The sequence below is a fragment of the Globicephala melas genome, chromosome 1 (genome assembly GCF_963455315.2).
Source record: "Globicephala melas chromosome 1, mGloMel1.2, whole genome shotgun sequence".
In the NCBI taxonomy this organism is placed as follows: Eukaryota; Metazoa; Chordata; class Mammalia; order Artiodactyla; family Delphinidae; genus Globicephala; species Globicephala melas.
The window spans coordinates 187,155,838-187,170,191 of NC_083314.1; the positions used below are offsets into that span (position 1 = coordinate 187,155,838).

At 46.1% G+C, this 14,354-nt stretch overlaps 1 protein-coding gene and 1 pseudogene across 2 annotated transcripts in view; one reads left to right on the forward strand and one right to left on the reverse strand.

Annotated features, from left to right (window-relative positions):
- Nucleotides 1-1,330, reverse strand: part of LOC132597034 (iron-sulfur cluster assembly enzyme ISCU-like) — a 55,141-nt pseudogene extending 53,811 nt beyond the window's left edge.
- The window catches only part of GNB1 (G protein subunit beta 1), an 89,484-nt gene that overhangs the window by 60,860 nt on the left and 14,270 nt on the right, over nucleotides 1-14,354 (forward strand). For both annotated transcript variants that reach the window (XM_030881165.3, XM_030881173.3), the window contains 3 exons: nucleotides 4,528-4,630; nucleotides 9,826-9,864; nucleotides 11,472-11,578. In XM_030881165.3, coding sequence (XP_030737025.1) covers nucleotides 4,574-4,630; nucleotides 9,826-9,864; nucleotides 11,472-11,578 — 203 coding nt within the window. In that variant the 5' untranslated portion in view covers nucleotides 4,528-4,573. The remainder of the gene's footprint in view (nucleotides 1-4,527; nucleotides 4,631-9,825; nucleotides 9,865-11,471; nucleotides 11,579-14,354) is intronic.

Consider the following 14,354-nt stretch of genomic DNA (forward strand, 5'->3'; position numbering starts at 1 on the left):
GTGCTGCGTTAATCGTGAAGTACATTATGTCACAAATGTGAAATATTTAAATAAAAAATTATGTCAACGCTTTAACTTACAGAGATACTGGGTATAACCTAAAGTAGGGGCAGGTCCCTTCACATACTTGCTTTTAAGATACTTAAATTTCTGTGGAAAGTATTTCCACAGCAAGCTCTAAATAAAAGCTGGGGGCAGATGTGGGTCACAAAGAACAGAAGTGAGGCTCTCAGCAGGTCCTGTCTTAGTGGATTAGACTGGTCAGTGCGCTGAGTCAGCATGGCCAGTGCTTAGCCGTGACTTTGGCCCTGGAGGAGAGAAGGAGCCCAGGTCACGTCAACCTGATGGTGGGCTTCTCAGAGGCTCTGGGGGACTAAGGATAGTGAAGAGAACAGCAAAAGCAGTTACGTGTAAGTAAGACCTTTAAAATGTACATCATTTTTTGTGATCAAAGGAATGTAAACTGCATGTCCAGGATTTGGAAAATGAAGAGAAAAATAAGACCAGTAATTCTAACAAAAATGCTGTCTTATTACATGTGTTTTTGAATCAGGTATGTTTCTGGCCTTCTTAAATAGCTAAAATTATTAGACACAAATTCGTTTTTCATTTAGCATATAATGAGCTAAATTTTTCTACGTTTTTATACTATCTCCATTATTGTTCCTAGTGATACGTAATCGTTCACCCAGTAAACGGTTAACATTTACTAGCTTTTTTCTTTTAACTGCAAAGTATGGAGGAAGAATTGTGAATGCTTCTTGGTTCAACAGCCCAGATAACCAGTTAACTTTTTTTGGAAAAAAAAAAAGTATATACAGATATAATTTTACATATGTAATTTGTCTTTTTTCCTTATATATACATGATAATATGAAAAATCAGAGCTGCCCCTATTCCTGTGTATTTCCCCCCAAAATAGCCATTAACATTTTCTTGTGTATATAGAAAAAAGATTGCTTACATTAGCATAGATGTTTATTCTTTTTCTCTACACAAAAGGAGAACTATCATCATTCATATATTTTTCTGTACCTTGTCTCTTTCACTTGCTGTTACCGTCACAGCAGAGCATTTGGGACGAACTTTTAGTTTGTGGGAATTGGGAGTTGTTAGCTTCCCACCAGCCCCACTCTGGATCTGAGTGTGCAGCCTCCTTGCTGTCCGTGGGTTGTTTGCAGGCTCCTTGCTGTCCGTGGGTCGCCGACTTCTCTTTGGGGGAGTGCTGACTGCTTGGTCTTGTGTGATGGTGGTGTTGCCCGGTCCCTTCACACTCATCCTGTGAGGCCAGTTCAGTGTCCGTTAGCTCAAGGCGCGGGAGGCTGTCCATCGTGGATGTGTGTGTGCCCCACAGAGGAGGTCCTGGACTGTGCCACGTCAGAGCGAACCCCAGTGCCCAGAGGGCGACGGGGAGAAGTGAGCGTGCTGGAGTGTCCCCCCATCGGTGAGAGGCCAGCTGCAGATAACTTCTTTTCCAGATTGGATTTTAAAAAATACACCTTCAACATGTAGAATAAAGAATGTAGTTGGAAAAAAAAATTTAAATGTCTACCAGTAGGTTTCTCTTTCTGACCAGACTGTAGAGATCAAAAAGGGCCTTTCAGGACACTTTTTTTTATTGGTAGTAGAGATATGAATACCCTTTTCTTTAAAAATCAACGGTTATGAATTTTGAGTCTCCTAATTGCAACTTGAATGTGGACACTGGTCGTAGAGAGAGCCGTAATTAAAAGGCAGTATTAATAATTTATGTTACTTAATGATGAAAGAGAAATAGATCTGGTTTTGTTCTCTTTGCTTGTGACTAAAGATTGAAGTCAGCAAGTATTGGTATTATTGCTTCTGAAATTTTGAGAGATAACTGAATTGGAGCTTCTCATTTTAAAGATAGTTAAGTTTTCAATAAATTAATTTCTCTAGTTTAAAGCAATACAGCTGGGTGATTATCATGTATTGATATGTATTCTTTTATAATATGTAAAAAAAAGCGCCTAATTAAAAGAAATATTTAATTTTAATATCTCAGGAGCTATTCCATCTAATACTAGGATTTGGGTCTTTACCTAAAGACCACCTAGCATCTCTGAAAGTTCTTTTTGTTTATCTCGATCCTAGGAGTTTGTTGGTTTTGTCCTTACTTTAAAAACTAGCGTAGCTTTTTAGTGTTTAAATTAGGATCAGAAAACATGGTTTGTTGACTAAAACTAACTGTTTAATTCAGTGTACCTTATGACAACATTAGCTGTTAGTTTTCTTCACGTTGATTTTGGAAGGATTGAATGAAGTAGCTTCTCCACAGACTAAGAACAATTCTTTAACGTGGGGGTGGGGAGTGTTACTGGGATAAAACTGCCCCCAGCTCTGCCGGATTGTCCTTATAGTGTAGTTTGATCACGTGTGAAATGCACGTGCGCTGCAACAGGCCGCCAGGGTTGGTGGGGAGGATGCAGGGCCGTCCGTAAGCTCAGGAAACGCATCGGCACAGCTTTCTGTTTTAAAATTATTTCGTGTTCTTTTGGCACTGTTAGTTATTATTTCATACATTAATATTCATCAGCTGCAGTCCTCAGAGTTTGATACATGAAAACGAGAGAGAGAATGAGCCCGGTTATCACGTAGGGTAACTCCAGCCATGCTCCCTTTGTCCAGGGAGGCGCCAGGGAGTCTGCGTGGGCGAAGCTTGCCCGGGCTTACGACACCCACTTGAAGTAATGCCTCTAGGAACAGTGGTGTCACTGTCTTGCCTTCCCCGACGGCCGGAGGGGCAGGCCCTGCCTTTGTCCTCTGAGATGCCTCAGCTCCGTGTCACGGCCCCACCCCGTTAGGCCTTTCCTGGTAGTTCTGCAGACTTTCATTTAGGGTCAGCCCGAGGGACTTGATGCCTCTAGAAGCCCAGCACTTCCCCTCCTGCTTCCTTCCCGGCCCGCCCCGGCAGCTAATGGCGTTTTGTGACTGTGAATAGATGTGGGCTGGTGGGTGCAGGTGAGGGCAGGAACCAGGAACTTAACACATACTTTTTAAAGATGCTTTTTATTGGGAAAGGTATTTTTGTTTTCTCAATAAGTATTCTGTAATATAGACCATGTAACAATTACTTTGAATGCTTTTGTACAGAACAGGAAAGTTTATCTAGACTGGGAACTAACAACTACGTTTCTTGGGTCATCCAGATTATTTCCCCCAGATGTGTTTCCATTTTAAGAAAATAATTACTGTTAATTAAATATCTGGTGTATATTATAATAACCCTGTGACTTTCACACAAAATCTATGATGGAAGAATTCTCCCCTCTGTGTTTGCATAGGAAATTGAGGCCCTTGCATAAGCTGTGTTTGCCTGTGGGAGCTAATTGTATTCTTAAGTGATTAAAAGATGTTGATAATTGTGTCTTCAGCTTCGTGATAGGTTGGTCATAGTTAGGATTGACCTAACAGCTACGTTCTTGGTCAGAAATGCAACCCCCAATTACGACATTCCCTTGGGAAAATAAGTCTCTTGTTTAATAGGATAATTGTGTTTTGACCCTGCTTTCAGGAATACTGTCTAATGAGCCTGGGGGTGGGGCAGGGTCAAGAGTGGGCAACAGGGCTGCTTGTACTGAGCCTACTTTGGCCTGTACCTATAAGGACTGCGGTGTTGTTTCTGATTCTCCTGGGATCCCAGAGCTCATTTTGGTGGGAGAGTAAGTTGTCCTGAATCAGAGGCCTGTTGGACACCAAACTGAGTCTTTTTAGAATTGCTGTGTGGGACTTGCCTGGTGGCGCAGTGGTTAAGAATCCACCTGCCAATGCAGGGGACACGGGTTCCAGCCCTGGTCTGGGAAGATCCCACATGCTGCGGAGCACCTAAGCCCGTGCGCCGCAACTACTGAGCCTGCGCTCTAGAGCCCGTGTGCCGCCATTCCTGAAGCCCGCGTGCCTAGAGCCCATGCTCCGTAACAAGAGAAGCCACTGCAACGAGAAGCCCGCGCACCGCAACGAAGAGTAGCCTGTGCTCGCTGCAACTAGAGAAAGCCCGCGTGTAGCAACGAAGACCCAACGCAGCCAAAAAAACAACAATGAGAATCACTGTGTGAACGTTCTGATGTCTTCTGGGCAGTCACAGGTTCAAGATCATTGACATGGCTTTGAGGTGCTGGGTTGCCAGGTTGCCGCTGTACTCTATTTCCTGAACTAACTACCCCAGGGTTTTCATGTGAGAGCTATTCTGAACGTCAGTCTTAGTTTATAGTGAGACCCAAATCCTTCGTGAAACCTGCTTCTAAACAGATTTTTCTTTCTTCAGCCCACCACCACCTTTTGAATAGTCTATTAGACGTTGTCATTGAACAAAGCTTGTGTATAATAGTAATTATACTTTGTTAACCCAGCCCTTGTAGGCATTTTATACCTTCTTATGAATGCTAAAGAAAGGTACTCTGATTTGTAATGAAACCATAGCTCTCAAAATTTCAATTTCGTTCTCTCACCTGCTTCATTAAATTACTCAGTCATTGTTTATTAATTTTTTGTGCTTTTCTCTTTCAGATCTAAGATTCTTTGAGGTGGCTTTGAAGAGCACTAAGATTAGAAGATGAGTGAACTTGACCAGTTACGGCAGGAGGCCGAACAGCTTAAAAACCAGATTAGAGTACGTAGCTATGTGTGCTCCGTTTTGTTAATCGTTTGGATTTCAGATGCGATGTTACCATTTTAAGGAAAGATGGGTTACAGAATACAGACTATTCATTGTTTTGGATTGAAATTGAATCTTAAGTGGCCCAGGATGTAGAAATTACAGATCCAGGGCTTCCCTGGTGGCGCAGTGGTTGAGAGTCCGCCTGCCGATGCAGGGGACACGGGGTCGTGCCCCGGTCCGGGAAGATCCCACGTGCCGCGGAGCGGCTGGGCCCGTGAGCCATGGCCGCTGAGCCTGCGCGTCCGGAGCCTGTGCTCCGCGACGGGAGAGGCCACAACAGTGAGAGGCCCGCGTACCGCGCAAAAAAAAAAAAAAAAAAAAAGAAATTACAGATCCAGGTATTTGGCCTAGGACATTATTTTCAGGATTTTGCTTTCTTTCTTTCTTTCTTTTTTTAAACATCATTATTGGAGTATAATTGCCTTACAATGTTTTATTAGTTTCTGCTAGGATTTTGTTTTCTAGCATATTTTCACTTCACTATACAGCATATGTTTCCATAGAATTTATAGACATCTTTTTGTACCTTTTTTCTTGACTTTGGGAATTAGCTTTGTGACATTCTTTTGGTCACTGTATAGAGCGTGGTATTCACTTCCCACACTGTGACTGCTAAGTTGAGGGCAGGAAACTTGTTTAAAAATAAGAGTATTAACAAGAGTAATAAAAAGTATTTTAAGTGCAGGTGATTTGTTCTTAATTTTGAAAAAAGGGGTTTCCTAGGGATGGTTATGGCTCTTAGAGCACTAACATCTATCTTCAAATAGAGCATCTCTTTGAAGATAAAAACAGCCAGTATCATTCAGCTGTCCTGTAGAAAGCAGGATAGTTGCAGAGTTCTCAAGCATTACCTCCCAATCTGTCACTGATGTTTATAATGGTGCACTGCAGAACCCGTGAACTTTTAAAAGGGGATGCATACTAGGTCCAACTATAAGGATGGAGTCTAATTATTTCCTTTTAAAAGACCAATTATATGTTCGGAAAGCCTAGTGGTAATTGGAAAGAAAGATCAGCATCATTTTAGCCGACTTTTTCTTGAAGTTGAGAAAAGATAATGGAATTATCTGAGATCTGCCATCAAAGAGGAAACAGAAAATATCCTTTTACTGTAAGAATTTCAAATCTTAACATTTAAAACATACGATACAGCTCAATAAAAATAAGGAAGAGTTAGTATTTTTAATGGTTTGCTCTGATCAGATTGGTTTAATACGTCCAGCCACACTCCAGAATATAGAAATCAGAATTTTGTTTTTCTAGCAACAGTAAGTTGTTGTTTATAAGTTGTTCATAAATAGTGGGTTCAGATCTGTTCGTAGCAAATAAGAGTTCATATGGCATAGGTAAAAAAAAAAAATCCAAATTCGGTGGAAAAAAATAAAGGCTGAAAGTGAGTGTTGCATCTCTTCTTCCCGTTTTTTAGACCCATTTTCTGTAAAGCACACAAAACGCTCCTCTTAGGGGACAGAGCTGTCGTGTGAGCCACATGTGGAATTTAAAGCCCTAAAAAGAAACTGGTAGAATTAATTTTTAACAACTGTATCTAAACCAATATATCTAACAGATCACCATTTTGGTATATAATTAATAAACACATTTACTTTTTACACTCTTCTTTAGTACTGAGTCTTGCCAATTCAGGGTCTCTTACATGAAATGGCCTCAGCGTGTACCCGTGGCATCTCCCGTGGCACCTGCTCCACGTGGACCATCCCCAGGAGAGTGGACGAGCTGCACAGCCATCTCCACACCCATCTGCACAGGCCTTGCCTCTGAGGCTGTGCTGGTTTCTTTGCACAGTATAGGGTCGACAAAGCTGTTTGAGTCTATTACATCAAATGGGAACAGAAGACTTTCTTTAACAAAGGAAAAAAACACCCTTTTCCCCCTGATTATCCAAGGGACACATGCTTGTTAAAGAATGTAGGGCACAGCAAATCAAACAAGAGATGGTAGATGATTCTGAGAGGGGTCGCTTGCTTTATTAGAGTGGTCTTTAAGCTGAAAGACCCCAGAGGGACCGTGTCGTCTTACTTTTGATCATGTTTGTGAGGAAACACGGGCTCTCAGTGGGATGCCGATTGAAATATGGCATGTCTTAAACACATGGGCTACCAGTGGATGAAGGGGAACTCCACGAAATGTACAGGCGCAAATTTTTTTTCAAAGTGACTGTGCCAACCCTGCAAGTGAACAAGACGGGCCGAGTGACGCGTATGGGTGCTTGTCTCCATTGACAGCAGAGCCGCGGTGGTCAGTGCGGCCCTAGTGGGATGGGCCTGGCCGCGTGCTGCCCTGTGCTGGACCGACATCCAGCCGGGATAAGGCCTGACTGACTGTGGGTGTGTGTGTTCCTCTGGGTGAGGGGCAGGAGGGTGACCTGCTGTCTTCAGTGACTTTTCTCAGCACAGACAGTATAGGAGCCTTGGCTAAATAATAAGCCATTGTGAACGTATCACCAGGCCGTTAAATTGGAATTTAATCTAAAAAATGTTGCAGATTTCCGTCTTTATTAAGCAGTTACAGAGATGGTTTCCATTGGAAGACGTCTTCCTGCAGGGTTGGAAGTTGAAGATTGAATCGCTCTGAGGATATCGTACTCACTTACATTGAGCACTTGTTGGCTAAAATGAAGACTGAATTTGAGTTCCCTGTGTTTAAAGTGGTTTTTCTCTCTGTTCTCTGTGGTGTCACTGCAGTCTGCTCTGGACATTACGAAACCCATTTCAATCTCTGGACACTAACCAGAATGAAGCCACTTAAGTCCCATGGTTTACTTTTTCCATTTAAAAAATTCTTGTTAGGGACTTCCCTGGCAGTCCAGTGGTTAGGACTTGGCGCTTCCACTGCAGTGGACCAGGTTCAATCCCTGGTCGGGGAACTAAGATCCTGCAAGCCACATGGCACAGCCAAAAAACAAATTCAAAATTCTTGTTATTTTTTAAAATTGAAAGCTGTGTATAATATCAGTAAGAATGGTACTCAGGGCTTCCCTGGTGGTGCAGTGGTTAAGAATCCACCTGCCAATGCAGGGGACACGGGTTCAACCCCTGGTCTGGGAAGATGCCACATGCCGTGGAGCAACTAAGCCCATGCACTACAACTACTGAACCCACATGCCACAACTACTGAGCCCTGTGCCGCAACTACTGAGCACGTGTGTCGCAACTACTGAGCACGTGTGCCACAACTACTGAAGCCCGTGCGCCTAGAGCCCGTGCTCCGCAACAAGAGAAGCCACCGCAATGAGAAGCCCGCGCACCGCAACAGAGTAGCCCCTGCTCGCCGCAACTAGAGAAAGGCTGCGCGCAGCAACGAAGACCCAACGTGGCCATAAATAAATAAATAAATAAATAACACATTTAAAAAATGGTACTCAGAAATAAATATTGAACTCTGTAAGTAACTGATAGAGTCCCTGATGGAAAACCAGCTGCTCTGGGTCTCCCCTCCTCTTGGTCTTGACCCCAAGTTTAGGTGCTGGCACAGAAATACCTGATGATATAATTTTTGTGTTTTAATTAAATAAGCAGATTTAACTAAGCAGAATGGCTTCTGATAGGATAGTTTGAGTTGAATTTGGAATCAAATCCCTCTATAATCACCATCTCTTTGAATATACTCCCTGTGCTGGGCTGGTGAGTATTAGCACCAGCTTCGTGAAGCGGTGAGACCGTTTGCCCTGGAGGGGTCCCCGGCCCCTCCCACACGAGTGCTCATATGTATGTCAGTGAGAGCAGGTGGTCAGATGACGACACAGTGGCAACGTTTCTGTTAGAAATTGTCATAATTTCCTTTGAAATTATTCCTACACAAAAAACCGTTTTAGGCCCCATCCCTACATTCAAAGTTTGATCCTCTTAAAGCTGTTGTCTCATCTTCCCTCAGAATGTATGGCTTTCTATTTGTAAAAATATATACGCTGGGGCTTCTCTGGTGGTGCAGTGGATAAGAATCCGCCTGCCAATGCAGGGGACACAGGTTCGATCCCAGGTTCCGGAAGATCCCACATGTCGCGAGCAACTAAGCCCGTGCGCCACAACTGCTGAAGCCCACGTGCCACAACTACTGAAGCCCACGTGCCACAACTACTGAAGCCCACGTGCCACAACTACTGAAGCCTGTGCGCCACAACTACTGAAGCCCACGTGCCACAACTACTGAAGCCCACGTGCCACAACTACTGAAGCCCACGCGCCACAACTACTGAAGCCCACGTGCCACAACTACTGAAGCCCACGTGCCACAACTACTGAAGCCCACGCGCCACAACTACTGAAGCCCACGTGCCACAACTACTGAAGCCCGTGCGCCACAACTACTGAAGCCCGTGCGCCTAGAGCCCATGCTCCGCGACAAGAGAAGCCACCACAGTGAGAAGAAGCCCGCACACTGCAACGAAGAGTAGCCTGCGTGCAGCCACGAAGACCCAACACAGCCAAAAAATATATACCTATATATATATGTATATATATACACACACTAATTTTGAGATTTCAAGATTTTTTTTCTAGTAACTTGGATCACTTAGGAACAATGAGAACATTTTAATTAGCTTGAGTAACATCCCTTTGTAGTTCTCACCTGCTTCACAAGGTCATTTTATAGATAAGAAAACAGGTAACAGGCTGCCAACAGCCAGTCTTCACCTGAATTTGGTGCTTTTGACCCCAGATCCTTCGCTCTTCTGTGTAGAGGTTAGCTTCAGGGATTGTTCGGCTTGGAAACAAGAGTCTTAGTTAACACACTCTAGAAGGAAAGTTCTCTGGGCCGGCCAGTCAGTGCTTTTTAGACGTTGTTTCTGTGGGCCCCCCGGCTCCTGGGCCGGTAGAAGGAGCGAGACGCACGTGCAGGTCTGTGGGAAGGTGCCGGAGCCTCGCAGGCAGGAGAGGAGGCTCTGGGGGCGCGGGGGCGCTGCGCGTTAGACGGGGTGGTCTGCAGGCCAGGCACGCACTTGTGTGTTGCTGGTTCTCTGTTCAGTGTGCTCGGGACCGTGGGTGCGGGGCTGGGGTGGGAGCGCGGCGAAGGAAGGGGTCTGAGCTCTCCCACCCTGGTGGAGGCTCTCCGGGACTGCAGTGCCAGCACCTTGGAGTGACTGTATCTGAAACAGCACTAATTCCCTCTTTATCATTGTCTTTCCCTAGGATGCTAGAAAAGCGTGTGCAGATGCAACTCTCTCCCAGGTAAGAGCAGTTTGTGCAGAGTCGCTGGTCTGGCCTGGAGGTTGGTGCTTGTGGCGCCTCCACTTGGGACCTCTAGAGGGAGCGCTCTGATTCTCTCCTGTGCACAGTGAGGGTGTGGGGCACTGCCCGAAGGGTTCTCCTGCGCAGACCCTTACCACGCTAGGCGAGGCCGTGGTGCGTCGCAGATGACAAATAATGTCTCTCGAGCCTTCTTGCGGAGGTCGGAGTTGTAAAGGTTATTGCAGTCTCGATACAGCTATTTCAGAGTTCCTCTTCCTAGCAAAATCTGCCTCAGAACTTCGATTTCTAAAGTCCAGTTTGGCGTATTCTCAAAAAGTTAAACATTAGTCATGACCCAGCAGTTCCACTCCTAGATGCATGCCCAGAGGAGCTGACGCTCAAACAAGCCCGTGTACGCACGTGCTCACGTCATCTCGGTTCCCAGCGGCCAGAGCAGGAAGCAGATATCCGCAGATGGAGGAGCGCAGGGACCAAGTGTGGCCTGTCCACGCGGTGGGACGTTACTCAGCCATAGAAGGGACGAATCTCGAGACATGGCGCTCAGTGAAAGAAGGTCACATGTTGTGTGATTCCATGCACATGAAATGTGCAGACAGGTCGCCCTGTAGGGACAGAAGATAGGTTCATGGTTGCCCGGAGTTGGGGAGGAGGCTGTAGTGAGCAGCCACTTAATGAACGCGGGGTTTCCTCTGGGGGCGATGAGAGTGTCTTAGGAGGCAGCTGCGTGGCTATGCTAGATAGGACATACTCTCAAATGGTGCATTTCAACTCATTGAAAAACAATATTTTTGTCCAAAGAATTGAACAGAAATGTGAAAGAAAAATTATATTCCTGCTTCTGTTGAGTATGATTTTTTTACATTGTCTTAGCGCTTTAGGAGATGTTGTTTAATTGGGGTTAAACAATAAGTTAAAGAAAAATTAGACTGCGTAGAATAACCTGCATTTGAATCTCAAATGCACTTTGGACTGTACGTGTTTTTAAAGCTCATTATTGTGATACACTTATATTCCATTTGTCAACCCAGAATCCTTAACATCAGGGTTTGTATGTTGAAGTGAACAGCAGGTTTGCATGTACAGTTTTGTGCCCTAAGCTACAGAGTACAGACGAGATTCCATCGTGGTCCAGCTCAGCGTACAGCCTGGTCGCTGGACAGCCTGTAGGGCTGGGGCCCTGTGTTCGATTGTGATGTAGGCTGACGAGGCTCTAATTCAGAGGAAACCCATGAGGGACTGACGGAGGCAGGAGGAGCTGGGCCGGGCGGCCAGCTAGGGAGACAGCAGAGACGGGAGGGGAGGCGGCTCTGGGCCAGCCCCAGGCCTGCTGCGCAGGGGGGCAGGGGACGCGGGTCCTGGAGAACAGGTAGAGTAGTGGACTTTCGAGAACCGGGAGAGGGAAGGTAGGTGCCCTGGGAAACGGGAGAAATCATGGAGCGAGGCCTGGCAGACTGGAAGGAGCAGGGCAGGCACAGCCGTGGCCAGGGCGCCGGGGCCAGTGAGCGAGCTGGGCGTGAAGGAGAGGAGACCTCGCGGGGAGAGCATGCGTCACGCGATGTTAATTTGCAGTAACTTTTATTTTTAAGATCACAAACAACGTCGACCCAGTGGGAAGAATCCAGATGCGTACCAGGAGAACGCTGAGGGGGCACTTGGCCAAAATCTACGCCATGCACTGGGGCACGGATTCCAGGTGTGTGGGGCGTGGGCACACGGAGCGCTTGACACGTGCACGGAGGAGAAAATAACCTGAACTCATTGGCTGTGACTTGTAAAGCAAAAATTAGGCGTTTGCGTCAGATGTGCGAGCAGGCCAAGACAGCAGCCCGGGTGCCCGAGCTCCATCTGTGTTCCCACCTGCCTCGGCCGAGCGCACACGGTCACCTCCTCACCACCCTCCCTTCGCCTTTGTCCTCCCAGCTCCGTGGCTCGGCGCCCGTGCCACCTTGGGGAGGTGACCTGTCCTCTGTGCCATGGCTCCTCCTCTTTCCAGCCTGTTCCTCGTGGCCTCTTGTCCACACCCTCTCCTGGTTTCGGTGCCCCGGCTCAGGGATCAGAAGCCACTTCCTGCGGTGTCCGTGTCCAGAGGGTTAGAACAGCGACTCGTGTCCCAAGGTTCCTGCATGAGTCTGAGCTGGTCGTTGCTGCTGTCACCGCCTCTCCCCGGCCTGCCTGCCCCACCTCCCTTTCTTCTAGCCTCTCATTCTTTCTGCCTTGAATTCTGCCCCGTGTTCGGACCTCTTTCTAGGTTCCCCATCTCCGTCGCCCTCCCGGTCCCTCCTCTCCTTGCCCTTAACCTGCAGCAGCATTGAAATGAAATCCATTCAGCTCTTTTCTGTTCCTCTTTTAGAGGCTGCTGGGAAGTCTTTCTCCACTTTTCCACCCAAGTAATTACATAAAATGCTGTGTGACTTTGTGACTGTAACATGTTCTTTCAAATAGCTAACATGGTATTTCAGATGCCTTTCTTAGAGGAGCATTTTTTTCATGTTTAATTATCAGAGAAGAATTGTTTGCTTGGTTGTTTTTTTCTTTGTTCATGAAATTGCCTGCTTTAGAGTGTCAACAGCTACAGAACAAAAGAGTCTATTTTTAGTTTTTTTCTGTAGACTATCCCATATAATTCCAAATGCAAATGAGAGCTAACTTAGATCATTTCAATGATGGCAGTAATCAGAAAGAATAAAAATGGGAAAAGAAAGAAAAATGCCCTTACTAGTCAATCCACCTTAGAATTTATTGTCAAAAGTAGATGGTAACCAAACAGTATCTTACCTTTGGGTCTTTCCTCCCATCTGTGGGAACATCAGTGTCCTGATTAGACAGGACGTTGGATGGTTAGTGATGTGTCACTTGTGCCCTGAGAGGTGACCGAGAGCTGTGCTCAAGGAACTAAGGCAGGTGTGTGGCCAGAGCTGTGGTGATGTGGAGAGGGGCTCGGGGGAGGCCGGGGGCCGGCAGCACCAGCTCTCACGGGCATCCTGAGCACTGCTGCCAGGCCTTGCGTGCCCTCTGGTTCCAGCACAAATTCTGCCTCGAGAGCCCTGTGGTCGAAGGAACGAACGCAAAGGCAGGAATAAGCAGCACCGCATTCCGGGTCCTGGTCACCCCTGAGAGAAGGGGTGATGTGGGAGACCCAGGAGACGCTGTTGGGTGTTGCATGGGTCTTGTTCTCTTTCTTGGACAGCGTCTTGGGTACGTGGGCATTTGTTTTAAAGTTGCTCTTCAAAGGACATTTATTTTTATAATGCCCTTATATGAGAGCTGTATTTTACAGTCATAAACAAGGAAAACAAAAAATGATACCAAAGAGGACCTTTGCTATCCAGACCCCTTCAGAGATTTTTGTTTGTTTTTTGTAGATAGCTGTGTTTTCTGGAGAGGTAAAATAGGTAAAATTCTGCCTCTTTCAAGTCCAAAGAAAGTTTATTTTTATTTTGGATGTACATTTTGTTTAAGGCATCTTCATAAACAAAGGGTGTTGTGCAGCCTTTTTTCGTGATTCAGAACTGTAATTTGGGAATGCCAGTTGTTTGATCGTTTGTATAATTCATGGAACCTCTCAAACTATTGCACTGATCAGCAGTTTTCTTTTAAAACTATAGGAGATACCCACGGTGAGGTTTGTGTATATGCATGTGTCAGTACACGTTACGTATGCATTTATAACATGTTTATCAATACGTTGTAATTTTTTTATACTTAAAGTCTACTTTTTGTAACATTTGAGAGTCTCAGTCACATGAATTAATGCTAAACTCCCCGCCCCCTTTTTAAATTAATTAATTAATTTATTTTTGGCTGTGTCTTCGTTGCTGCGCGTGGGCTTTCTCTCGTTGCAGCGGCGGGGGCTGCTCTTCGTTGTGGTGCGTGGGCTTCTCGTTGTGGTGGCTTCTCTTGTTGCAGAGCACGGGCTCTAGAGCGCAGGCTCAGTAGTTGTGGTGCACGGGCTTAGTTGCTCCATGGCATGTGGGATCTTCCCGGACCAGGGCTTGAACCCGTGTCCCCTGCATTGGCAGACAGATTCTTAACCACTGTGCCACCAGGGAAGCCCTATCTCCCCTGTTTGAAGTCTGCTGAAGTGTTATAATTGAGAGTGAAACCCAGCGAGGCTTGAGAGTCCTCCCTCCTCAGAGTAAATGAAGGGCCTGAGTGAGGCCTTTGGATCTGCACCTCTATCTACTTAACCCCTGTTTTCAGTGTCCTGGAGCCCTGGGCATCCTCCTGGTTCTTGCCTCGGTGTTCTGGGTGGGTGGCACCTCGGGGGAACTGAGAGCTCTAGGAGACAGAAGGAACCAGGTCCCAAGCGGTCGTCCTACTGGGGATTAAGAGGTGTGTCTTTTCTCACCTTCTGGAGGATCAGGGGCTGCTTAATGTCTCTCTAACCCTGGGGCACGTCAGCACATAGTAAGCTTTCCGACCAGGAGGCCTTTCTAGAGGTGACCCTCCCGGAGGACGAGCTTCTTTAC